The 13045-nt window shown below is 45.4% G+C and overlaps 1 protein-coding gene across 2 annotated transcripts; it reads left to right on the top strand.

The window, feature by feature from the left end:
• CSTF1 (cleavage stimulation factor subunit 1) lies at window positions 1-11492 on the top strand. Of its 2 annotated transcripts, none has more exons than XM_042930618.1 (6): window positions 1-157; window positions 3527-3727; window positions 5667-5944; window positions 6096-6293; window positions 7106-7496; window positions 10674-11492. In XM_042930618.1, exons 2-6 carry the CDS (start codon window positions 3559-3561, stop codon window positions 10931-10933), a joined length of 1296 nt encoding a protein of 431 aa, XP_042786552.1. In that variant the 5' UTR covers window positions 1-157; window positions 3527-3558; the 3' UTR covers window positions 10934-11492. The 2 variants fall into 2 exon arrangements, with proteins under 2 accessions (XP_042786552.1, XP_042786551.1); XM_042930617.1 differs by lacking the exon at window positions 1-157 and adding an exon at window positions 255-332.
• The last annotated feature ends 1553 nt before the right edge of the window (window positions 11493-13045 follow it).

The raw sequence follows: 13045 nt of genomic DNA, 5'->3' as shown, positions 1-13045 counted from the left end.
TGGAGCCAACGGCCCGCCAGACTGTGGCCGTTCTAGCGCCTGCGGTGCCCTCCGGGACCCGACATTTGTCAGCGAGACAGCATTTCCTTGGCGTCAGTCAGCGTTGTCGCGCAAGAGATAAAGTCGGAGGAGGTTAACGAACCCCTCGAACGCGCCAGTAAGTAAGATGGCGAGAAGGGCAGGCGAGAGTGGGGCCGATCGATAGCGCAGCGCTCGGCGCCTCGCCCTGTGCGCGTGCGCAGTGAACGTGCGCTCGGAGCGATCGATCGGACAGATTTCGTGCCTCCATTTTTCCGGGAGAGAGCGGGAGACCGAGAGAGCCGGACTAGCGGGTACTGGGGGGCTGGGATGCATGGAGAGCGGCTGGTGCGGTCCGCTGGGGTCTTCACGGGACCCCCGGAAAGACGAGCGCGGCGGGAAGGCCCGATAGTGAGCGGGGTGGCATGCCCCCTGAGTTGCCAGGCTCGGCCTGCACACCCCTTCCTCTTCCTCCAAGGCCTCGCTCCCGCCCCCTCTCCATCCTTGGTGCGCTTCTGTGGCGGGACGGTGGCGGAGCCTAGTGAGGGGGCGTCTGTGTTCTCGCCCTGGTCCCCCCTTCCAGTTCCCGGGTGTAAACAGTTTCTAGGTCCTGTTCTTCCTGACCTCGGGCCTCGCCTGCAAACTGGGGATGGTAATTAGGCACCTACTAGCGCAGGGAGCGAACGTTCTGTGAGAGTTGAGAAGCGGGGCTCGGCCTTTTCTTTTTGAATCTTTGTACACGCCGTGATGCTCCTGGCATGAGTGCAGAGACGGGATAGAATAGTGGTTAAGTTCTGGGCTCTGGTCTGGGCAGTCCTGGCGGCCACTTGACGAGTTACTCGGCCACGTTTTATTTTCAGTTTCCTAACTTCTTTGTGCCGATTTCATCATCTCTATCGTGCCCTAGTGCTGTCTGCACAAGCATAGATTTATATACATTTGCTTCTACATGTGCTTGAATACTTTGAAGGATTTCATTCAATGACCTAATGCTTGTAAAGTGCTTAGCACAGTGTCTGGCAAGTGCTTACAAACGTTAGCTGTTGTTAGTAACACCCATCAGTGCAGCACGGAGAGGACTCAAGCTCTGGGGTCAAATACCCTGAGTAAAGATCCAGGCTTTGCTATTTACAAGCTCTTTGATCCCATGTAAGTTAACCTCTCGGGCCCTCATGTTACCTATCTCTAAAATAGGATTAGATGAGTATTCAGTGAGGTAACGCGTATTAGTTGCTTATGTGATGGGTGTCATACACTACCCTGAATGTCTAATTTTAGCTAGTTTGTCATTAAGCTTTTAAGGAGCACTAAAGGTCGTCGTGAGGAACCACACAGTCTCTAGAGTCAAACCACCTGCGTTCTAGTCCAGGTTTCTGCAAGCACTAGTCGTGGGACCTTGAACAAGTTATTTTCCCTCCTCAACAATCACAGGGCTTCTCTTACAGGATGGTGTTGAGGATTAAGTGAGATAAAGCATAATGAACGCTCAGTAAATGTTAGCTATTCTCATTATCAGTAGCTCCAGTTATTCTCCGGAGGGAGTTAGAAAACATGGTTTCCCACTTCTTTCCTATAACACACCCCTCCTTCCAGAATCAGTCCTGTAAAGTACAGCAGTACCAGGCAGTGCTGGTGTTACTGCTTACTCCTCTCCTTTCTTGTATTCATCCCCCCACCCTGTCTCTCTCTCTCTCTGCCTTATACTCTGACTTCCAATTTCTTGTCTGCCTTCGACTTCTTTATTGCTGTTCCCAGGCTCCCGTGCCCTTCTGATAGCTGTCCAGACACACATACACATACGAATATTGATTTTTGAAAGTCAAAGTTATCTACTGTCCACCAGTTGCAGGTTTTTGGTGTTTTGTTTTTTTTTTTGCATAAACCAGAAACCATCATCTACAGTTTTCATTTTACTTTATAAGAGAGAGCTTAAAAACTTGGAAACCAATCCAAGTGCACAGTCCTTTAGGTTTTTGCCCTTTTTTTCCTTTTTTTTTTTTTTAAAGTTTATTTACTTTGAGAGAGAGTGAGCAGGGAGAGGCAGAGAGAGGGAAGAGAGAGAATCCCAAGCAGGCTCTGCAGTGTCAGCACAGAGCCTGATGTTTGTGATGATTCACAAACCCTGAAACCATGCCCTGAGCTGAAATCGAGAGTCAGATGCTTAACTGACTGAGCTACCCAGGCACCCCTTTCCGTTTTTTATACTCGTTTTGGCCATACCCTATTTGCCAATATTTTATTAAGCAATTTGTTTTTGAATCTTTCCAAGCATTCAACTTGATTTAGTTTTCATAGCGTGGTGGCTTGTTTGCCCTCATGTTTTTATTACTATATAATTAAGTTATATAATTTAACAAAGTCGGTTACCTTAAAACATGTTTTAAGAATGAACATAACTCAGGGCGTCTGGGTGGCTCAGTCGGTTGAGCGGCCGACTTCACTCAGGTCGTGATCTCATAGTTCATGGGTTGAAGCCCTGCATTAGGCTCTGTGCTGACCTTTCGGAGCCTGAAGCCTGCTTTGGATTCTGTGTCTCCCTTTCTGTCTGCCCCTCCCCCACTCACTCTCTGTCTCTCTCAAAAATAAATAAACATTAAAAAAAGAAAACTTAAAATTTTTTTTTTTAACATTTATTTATTTTTGAGACAGAGAGAGAGCATGAACAGGGGAGGGTCAGAGAAAGAGGGAGACACAGAATCTGAAACAGGCTCCAGGCTCTGAGCCATCAGCACCAGAGCCCGATGCGGGGCTTGAACCCACGGACCGCGAGATCATGACCCGAGCCAAAGTCGGCCGCTTAACTGACTGAGCCACCCAGGCGCCCCCCAAAAAAAAAACTTTAAAAAACAAAAAAAGAATGAACGTAATTCAGAGTGCCTGGATAGCTCAGTCTGTTAATTGTCCGACTCTTGATCTCAGCTCGAGTCATGATCTCACAGTTGCAAGATTGAGCACTGCATCTTGGGTCCTGCTTGGGATTCTCTCTCCCTGCCCCTCCCCTGCTTCTGCTCTCTCAAATAAATAAACTTAAAAAAAAAAAAACAAAAACATAGCTGACATTAGTAAACATACAGCTTACCTGGTGGAAACAGTAATGTCTAGGCATTCAACAATAGTAGCCATCTTCCCTACTGCAAAAACCAGTCGGTGTTTTCTTAACAGAAGAAACAGAAGATTCTGGGATAGCAGAATAGAATAAAAGTGGCAGGTGGGTAGTATGACAGAGAATAGTTGATGAAAAGAAGTTCTGTAAATAGTTGCTGGTGCGATTTGAGTAATTTCTGTGTGCTACTGTGCTCAATGCTCCGCACGTGCCATCTGTTTTTACCTCTGCTAACGTGCTTGACAGCTGAGGAACCTGACCTCGGAGGAACGAGGTCACTGACCAAAGATGATGCAACCAGCATGGCCGGGACGGAAGCCCCGCCGGTCTGCCCGGACTGCTGCGTGGCTTCCGTGATTTACCGGTGCCTCTGCCCTTCACCATCCCTGTTTTCTCCCCTTGCAGCTGCCACGGAGATTGTCTTCGTCTTCTCCGAGATGTACAGAACCAAAGTGGGCTTGAAGGACCGCCAGCAGCTGTACAAGCTGATCATCAGCCAGCTGCTCTACGATGGCTATATTAGCATCGCTAATGGCCTCATCAACGAAATCAAGCCGCAGTCCGTCTGTGCGCCCTCGGAGCAGCTCCTGCATCTCATCAAACTAGGTAGCTTGGGGACGCGTGGACTCCTTGACAAGGTTCCAGAGGTCTTCGCGATCAGAATTTTTCCCGATGGTTTTTGTTCAGTCTTAGTGCCCAGTATCTGTCAGGTACAGTGGTAGGTACTGAAAGGGTAAGCAAACCTCAGATTATGAAGATTTCAAACCAGCTGTAGCCCCAGGATCTCTCTGAGAATTATCTGGAACATTCTGTCATTGTTTTATTGACTGCAGATTTCAACTCACATGTCATCTCAGAGTCCTTTTCACTTTTTTGAAAATAACCCGCTATCTTCCCCAGACCTCCCCAGTTATTCTACAACAACAACCCCATTTCCTTCGTGACAGAATCACTCTCCGAAATGTACTTCATTGTTTCAGGTTGTTTCCCACACGTCTGCACCTTCCCCAAGAAAGGACAGCACGTGCAATAAACATCAGGATCTCTGTCTCGTTCAACAGTACATCCTGGTGCTTGCCTGGGCTGTAGAAAGCACTCTGTAAAATATAGACATCCCAATATGTTTATACCCTTTGACTTAGCGATGCCAGTTTTTATGTGTTTTTTTTTTTTTTAATTTTTTTTAATGTTTATTTTTGAGAGAAAGAGACAGTGTTTTTGAGAGAAAGAGACAGAGTTGGGGGGGGGGGGGGGGGGGGCGGGGCACAGAGAGCAAGGGACACACAGAATCTGAAATAGGTTCCAGGCTCTGAGCTGTCAGCACAGAGCTTGAGGCGGGGCTCGAACTTGTGAACGTTGAGATCATGACCTAGGCCAAAGTCAGACACAACCAACTGAGCCACCCAGGCGCCCCATGGTGTTCTGTTTTGTTTCGTTTTGTTTTAATTTAAAAAAACAATGTTTTTTCATGTTTGTTTTTGAGAGAGACAGAGCACAAGCGGAGAAGGGGCAGAGAGAGAGGCTCCAAAGAGTGGAAGAATCCAAAGCAGGCTCCAGGCCCTGAGCTGTCAGCACAGAGCCCGATGTGGGGCTCAGACTCACGAGCTGTGAGATCATGACCTGAGCCAAAGTCAGACACTTAACCAACTGAGCCACCCAAGTGCCCCTAGCAATGCCAGTTTTGAGAATTTGTTCCGAGGAAATAAAACAAAAACAACTGAAATATCCAACGATAAGAAATTCGTTGTGAATGTTCTTGTATCCTCAAACTGGGTCCAACCACACGATGTAGATAAAAATTACACTGGCCAGATTATTATTCTGTTTGAGTAAATGAACAAGTAAGTTACAACACGTCATATGGTTTGGTTCTATTTTTGTTGCAAGAATTGTAACAACTGTGCATGGAGAAAGGTCCAGAAGAATTCATCCCACCATTTTAACAGTAATTATCTCTGAGTAATCTAATACAAGGTCATTTTTGTGTTCATCTCTATTCCTAATTTTTCTTATACTAATAAACATACTGTTTATATGGTACATGAAGTTATTTTTCAATTTAAAATGCATTTTCTTGAAAAACTTGTTTATTTAAATATCAACAGTCTTTCAACTACATTTCACTACTGTTAGTGCTAACAGCGTATCTGTCTTAATGAGCCCCAGAGCTGCTACTAACAGATCTCAGCACTAAAAATATTAAAATTCAGAACGAGAAAAAATGGGCAGCTTAACTATAGAACTGCTTTTTTTGAGTTTCTGTAGTCGTAGTTACAGTAGAAAATTTTGGAAGCAAAAAAACAGGGGAGGTGACGTGACCTATTGAGCCTGACCTTCCGCAGTCAATGTTCTATTGCCTACAGTGTTGTCACTGAACATACACCCGGGTTGACATATACATAATTTTGTGAAGGGTTAAGTGTCAGGCCACTCCAAGACAGAGTAAGTTGATGTTGGCCAACATCTTTCCCAGTTTGGATCCAGAATTTTGTCTTGGCTTTTTAAAATGACATTTTTGCACGCACTTAATTTTGGTTCATTTCAGGAATGGAAAACGACGATACTGCAGTTCAGTATGCAATTGGTCGTTCAGATACAGTGGCCCCTGGCACGGGGATTGACCTGGAATTTGATGCCGACGTCCAAACTATGTCCCCAGAGGCTTCAGAGTACGAAACGTGCTATGTCACATCCCACAAAGGCCCCTGCCGCGTAGCCACCTACAGCAGAGACGGGCAGTTAATAGCCACCGGATCTGCCGATGCTTCCATCAAGATACTTGACACGGAAAGAATGTTGGCCAAGAGTGCCATGCCAATAGAGGTAAAAATCCCAGCAACGCACGTACTGTCTGTCTTTCGCTCGCTGCTCGTCGGGAGAGTGAGAGACTAGTTTAGACCAGCTTTAACTTAGCATAATCGGGGGCTTTGAGTCCGATTTTGCCCTTTGAGCATCTCTTTTCTCGTTGGTGTAGGTCATGATGAATGAGACTGCACAACAGAACATGGAAAACCACCCAGTGATCCGAACGCTTTATGACCACGTGGATGAAGTCACATGTCTCGCTTTCCACCCAACAGAACAGATCCTTGCCTCTGGTTCCAGGGATTATACTCTGAAGTTATTTGATTATTCCAAACCATCTGCAAAAAGAGCCTTCAAGTACATTCAGGTTAGGAATGTTTAGAAAGGAGCTATCCAGTTTCTTCTTAAAAGCAAAGAGCACTTATTGTATGACTGTTCCTGTTCTTAAAGTAGCCTCAGGGATCATCTTACAAAACGAAGCAGCTGCAAGGACGCGTGCTGCAGGTGGCACGGGAATCAGTGCGTTGGCCCGTGGTTCCCACGCTGTCACGCACCCACTTTCTCTGGTCACAGTTTATGCAACAGGGGCTCAGAACCTGTGTCACTCTTTCAAAGTCGCAGATCCCTGTTTAAAGGTGAAACAGTCACTTCACCGAAGTGTAACTCAACGGGAATCAAAAAATTATTCAGTTGAAACTCTCAGACGTTTACTGGAAAAGCGATACTGCAAAAGTGATATTTTGAGTGTGCAGTAAAGAAATACTAATGTTTTAGTAGTGGCTTCCACCTTTTAGTAATTGAACTGAGTTTTTTACTCAGTATTTGGAGCCGTAGGACAGGTTAAAGAAGCTGTCCACACGTACAAGTTGTGTTTATCCTCATTCGTTAACGTGTGAAACTATCCTAGCTTGATGATGCTCCATTCTGAGTTCTCCCGGTGCTCGTTTGCAAATGACGAAGCTCACTTCCACGGTTCTGGGAATATAATCCCACCAGTAGCTGGTTTTTAAAATCTCTGTTCAAATGATACCTTCACGTATTTTACAAAGTTCGTCGTTCCTTCTTCTGCCTTGTGACATCTGATCGTTGTTTTATGTATTCTCTCCGTCAACCAGATATTTTCCACATTTTCTCTGCATTTAATTATTCACCAGCCGCTTAATGTGTCTGTCCTAACAGGAAGCTGAAATGCTACGCTCGATCTCTTTTCATCCTTCCGGAGACTTTATACTCGTTGGGACTCAGCATCCTACTCTTCGGCTTTATGATATCAACACGTTTCAGTGTTTTGTCTCTTGCAATCCTCAAGATCAACACACCGATGCTATATGCTCCGTTAATTACAATCCCAGCGCCAACATGTATGTAACCGGTAGCAAGGACGGCTGCATCAAGCTGTGGGATGGTGTCTCGAATCGATGCATCACAACCTTTGAGAAGGCGCACGATGGTGCTGAAGTTTGTTCTGCCATTTTCTCCAAAAATTCCAAGTACATTCTCTCCAGTGGAAAAGACTCCGTAGCTAAACTTTGGGAGATATCAACAGGACGAACACTGGTCAGATACACAGGTACGTGAAAAGTTGCTCTTACCTTTTCTGTAGCATTTTCTGGCTTCCAGAAGAGAGCCACACGATAAATGTATGCGTTGAGCAAGGCAGATGTTACACCTCTTTTAGGTAAGAAGGCAAAGCTTAGAGGTTAAGTAGTTTAGCCAAGGCTACAGTTGGTAAGAGCTGGAAATAGAACCTTAGTTTCTGAACTGTGTTCTTCTCGGTACGTCACAGCTTCAACTAGATGTGAGTCTATGCCAGTAAGATTGAGACTCTGGTGGTCCGTTTGTAGACCAGTGGTCTGCCCTTTTCCCTCAGAAACATAAAAGCAGTCCAGAGAAAAGGCGGAGTCAGTGGATGTCAGTGAGTGTACACATTAGGGAAGGAAGGCGGAGAGGGACCATCTAGGCCTGTTCGTAAGAGAACACAGCTACCCTGACAGTTACTTGGTAATGAATGTTGTCAAAATATTGTCTAATTCTTCTGTTCCTCGGGGCAGCAAAGGCTGTTGTTTGGTAGCAAACCTCCAGGAAAGTTCAACTAGTTTCCTCTGTTGTGAGATGTTTGTGTCCCACACTAAAATCACCATAACCAGAACTTTAAAACTCTACAAGAAAACACCACCAGGACCGCCTGGGTGGCTCAGTCGGTTAAGCATCTGACTTCACCTCGGGTCATGATCTCACAGTTCGTGGATTTGAGATTCGAGCCCCGCGTCGGGCTCTGTGCTGACAGCTCAGAGCCTGGAGCCTGCTTCATATTCTGTGTCTCCCTCTCTCTCTGTCTCTGTCTCTCAAAAATAAACATCAAAAAAATTTTTAAAGAAAGAAAGCCACGCCGTCGTAAGGGCTCAGCTGTTACGGCAGTCGCTTCTCCTTTTAGAGAAGATTGAAGAGGCGGGGACGTCGGAGCCACCAGGGTGCAGCATCATCCACCTCACATCCGTCTCCTGGGGACACTTTGCTTCCTGCCGTCCCTCTCTGGCTCTGACACAGACCGTACGGCTAGCAGGTCTTAGGAAGCGTCAGTTTCGTCCTCGTTCTTGGTCCTTTGTAGAAACGCTTCTGTAGGCAGCTATTTTGGAAACCTTCTGCTAATTATTACTGTTAAAGGGCTGCGTGCTTGTTGCAAAAAGAAGATGCAAAAGTGGTCAAAGTAAAAGTGGGCGGGCCATCTCCATCTTCAGCAGTAACAGCCGCCGTCCGGGTGTGATGTGTGTGGAGGGCACGCGTCAGATTCTCACAGCATTTCTTACGTTTGCTTTGTCCTGTGAACGGCAGAATGTTTTATGCTTCTGTGGGGCTGCCTGGTTTGCTTTGGCAGAGAATTGGGGTTTGATTTTAAAGTGAGATTATAGTGAATCGATACGCAAATTCCTTATTTTCTAACTCACAGGCTAAGAGCCCATCATGCCAGCATGTTTAGGTCTGTGTTTCCAGTTTTAATGTTTAGTTAGAATTCAGTGGGTTTTTGAAATTCTGAAGGAAAAAGAAAAGCTATCGAGCATTAGAAATTTCAGTGTGAGAAATTAATTCAGAAGACTAAATAAAATGCTGAGCTAGGGACACCGTGTAGCACGTGTGACAGACACCTGCCAGACACTGGGCAGTGAGCTCAAGGAGAGAGAGATGACCATCAGTTCTACAGACCTAAGAAATGCACGTCAGAGTATCTTTTTGTACTCCCCAGATGGTAAGAATTTAAAAGGTTGATACTCTCTCGTATTGAACAACATTTGGGGAAGTTACATACTTCGTTGTTAAGGAGTGCTGATTGGAAACCTTCTAAAGGGGGGTTGGTGTCATGAATCATATTTTTCAGCATACGTATATATTTTGGACTCTTAGCAATTCAGCCTAAAAAGATTGCTGGCAGGTATGCCCACGCACACGTAGAAAGATGTCCGTCCCAACATAGTCTCGAAGAGGGGAGCGTTAGAGACAGCAGAAGTGTCCACCAGAAAGCACCGAGGGCACTCTTGTCACGCGTCCTTTTCACAGCGTGCGGCCCTTAAAAACAAACACAGGAACATTTGTGAGCACGTATGCCCCTGGATGTGCCCTCACGCCAGTCCTCGCGACATCGTGTGGGTTGGTGCTGTAACTGTCCCCCAGAGAACGGAAGAGAAAGGTAAGACTTAAAGGTGCTACGTAATGTGTCCGTGTTCACGTCACTAGTAAGTGTTGAGCCCAGATGTGATGCCAGCGCCTCTCTCCTTAGCCATTAAGCCGTATTCCATCTTTATAGATCTCTGCTGCACGGCTGTATCAAAATAGCATGTGATGTGAGCTCCGATTACAGAATACAGAGGTATTCACAGAGATATTTAGAAAGGATTCATCGAAATACTGACTCTGGGTGTAGAATTATCAGGCAGTTGTTCTTTTTAGACTTTATATGATATTTTAAACATAAAGTCTGTATTTTCACGGTCATAAAAAAGCCTAGAGCTTCTTTCTGGAGAGCGGGCGTTCAGACATCCCAGCAATTCTGTTCTAGGAATTTAATCCTGAGGAAATAGTATGTTCAGCATAAAGAATTTGTCAGCATAACTTGCAACCAGATGCCTCTAGCAGGAAAAGAATTACTAAATAGTAAGGGTGCTTCCAGATGGTGGTGTATTTTGCGGCCAGTAAAAAACACAGAAAAATGTACCTAATGAAAAGTTGGTTTAAACTATGACAGAAATGACCTATATGACACGGCACCAATTTTCTATTTTTTATTATTTTTTTAATGTTTTATTTCTTTTTGAGAGAGAGCGAACACAAGCGGGGGAGGGACTGAGGGGGAGGAGACACAGGATCCAAAGCGGGCTCTGTGCTGAGAGCAGCGAGCCCAGTGTGGTGCTCGAACTCCCGAACCACGAGCGAAGTTGGCCGCTCGACCAACTGAGCCCCCCCCACCCCCCGGGCGCCCCTGTATTTTTTTTTCTTAAGACGTCCCTGTGCCTGGAAGTACGTCGGGACGTTGACGGAGTCGGCTGCCTCAGGTGGTAGGTCGGTGGCGATTTATTTCTGCATGCTTCCGTGGAGGCTCCAAAATTATACGATAAATGCGTATTACTTCTGTTTTAAGACGCCGTTTTTACATCGACAGGGTAACGAACAGAAGGACGGCAGTGTGAGGGTCTAAAGTGTAGCCCTGGGGAGCTAGCCCTGCCACTCTGACCCTTAACCTCTCGTGTCCGCGCAGGGGCCGGCCTGAGCGGGCGGCAGGTGCACCGGACGCAGGCCGTGTTCAACCACACCGAGGACTACGTGCTGCTGCCGGACGAGCGGACCATCAGTCTGTGCTGCTGGGACTCCCGTACCGCCGAGCGTCGGAACCTGCTCTCCCTGGGCCACAACAACATCGTGCGCTGCATAGTGCACTCGCCCACCAACCCCGGCTTCATGACGTGCAGCGACGACTTCCGAGCCCGGTTCTGGTACCGGCGATCCACCACGGACTAGCCCGCCTTCCTTGCCCGGGGTTCTTTTCTCGAGGACTGTGCCCCTGCCCCCACCGGGTCCCGTCACCAGGTTCGGTAGTAAGTCACCGCGCCATCTGGCGGTTGTGCCGCCACCCCTCCGTCCTTGGATTTGTACGAAAGAATCTTTTTTTACCTTGATGCGGAATCATGGTGGGAAAAGTGGGAAACGCAGATCCGTGCGGTTGCTCTGCATTCACTGATTATCACAGTGTGATTTTCATCGGTTTTGTAAATACAGGACTTGCCACTTCTCTTGAATCTCTTGATCATTTGAGGAAAGGTAGAGTTTTCAAGTGCTTTCTCGATCTCCAGTGGATCTGTCGTGAGGGATTTTCATCCGGTGGTTCTGTCGACTTCTGTGCCTCTTCTACACACACCCTCTTTGTGTCTTTCTTTTCAGGACACATTTTGGCAGGTAGGTAGGCCTGCAGCTCTGAGAATCCAGAGCGTCGTGCCGTGTTAAAACCAGTTGAGAGAATCCATCAGTCCTCTCCTGAAATGATACCATTCTGATAATAAAGCTCAGATCTGCAACTTTAGTGTTCTACCTTTTTCACGTCAATAAAATTAATGGCCAGTTTTTCCCGAAGATTTCTAGGAAACGTATCTTTCGTCGTACCTCCCGCATTCTCCTTTCATTGCCCGCAATGCTTCTCTTCAGCAAATATTTCTGGTAAGGTTATTACCAGCGGATGGAAAACGTAATTGAAGATAAAGCCAATCTAATCAAAATTCGGTGAGCCCGCTGCTGCTCTCCGACCGTAGCTTATTTCACAGATGATTACTATTGATTGACTTTGTTCTTACATAATTTCAAATCTTATATTTCAGTTCTCTTCAGCATGAATCATTCACTACTCGTCGCGGATGCACGTGGCAGCTATGTGCTTGTAAGATTTTTGCAATTAAATCTTGATCGAGGTTTTTCTTGAAACTTTCTGATTTAGAAAGTGACGGTATTTGTCTGGATTCAGCTCAAGCTAGGTGAGGGGACCCTAACCTCCCCTCTGCCAGATAGACTTTGGTTTATATTTATCCCCAAGTGCAAATACCTCATGCTCTGGGTAGGAATACCTAGAAATATAATCTAGGGTCAGTTGATAAAAATACTAAATAGATTGATTGTTTCATTTTACAGGAACTTTCAAATCTTCTGAAGTTTATTGCCTAAAAATTCTGTGTTAGTCATCCTCCTTAAGGATCATTTCACCTCTTTGGCCTGTGAAACCTTTTTAAGCATTCTTAATGTGTTAAATCTGTTTTCATTCAGGTTTCCAAAGCTGTATTTTTCGGTCTGTAGTGAGTTTAGATTTATTTCTGTTTTGTGTCCTGATTCTCCAGTATTTGCACGTGACTGTGGGTGCTCCTTTATAGGATGAGAAGAAACCTGCTGAGTAGGAACAGGAATAACCAGTTCCATAAGGAAATTACAGACCAAAAGCCCTCACTTCTTTTTCTGGCTTTTCTTTTGCTTTCAACGTACGAAATTACAGCAGAGGCTGAACATGTTCCGCATTCCTCTGCTCTAGCACACGTGCTAGAATGACCACATGGCATTCCTGATTGAAGCTCCACTGGGTCTTTTTAACTGTTCGTGAATTTAAATAATGATGCCTACCTTTTCCAGTTTCTGGAATAGTCTCAGCCATGGATCTGAAGTTTCAGGACTTCTGTCTACAAGATCAAGATACTTTTCTGTGCTTCCAAAATAGACACATTTTTTCTTCTAAAAATCACATCAGTATTTTGAACCGGTAAGAATGCCGGGAATATTACATGGACTCGGCCTCAGCATGTCATTAACTGTCCCACATGACACCTGGTTTTCAAAAACGGTGAATGATAGGAACTTAGAACTTCTATGTTATTTTTTAAAGATATGTGATTTCTAAAATAAACTTTTTGTATATAATGATAATTTAAAGCTAGTCCTTTTTTTTTTTTTTTTTTTTTTTTGGACCTTGCTTTGAATGTTTACATATTTGAACATGTGTTCTCCAACAGCAATCATGACTTTGGACTGGAAACCTTCATGCTCTTCTTTTAGTGTTTCATTCTAGAAGTACGATTTTTATAGCAGATCTCCTTTAGC

This window comes from Panthera leo, chromosome A3 (assembly GCF_018350215.1).
Source record: "Panthera leo isolate Ple1 chromosome A3, P.leo_Ple1_pat1.1, whole genome shotgun sequence".
Classification (NCBI taxonomy): Eukaryota; Metazoa; Chordata; class Mammalia; order Carnivora; family Felidae; genus Panthera; species Panthera leo.
This window is presented reverse-complemented; position numbering and strand designations above follow the sequence as displayed.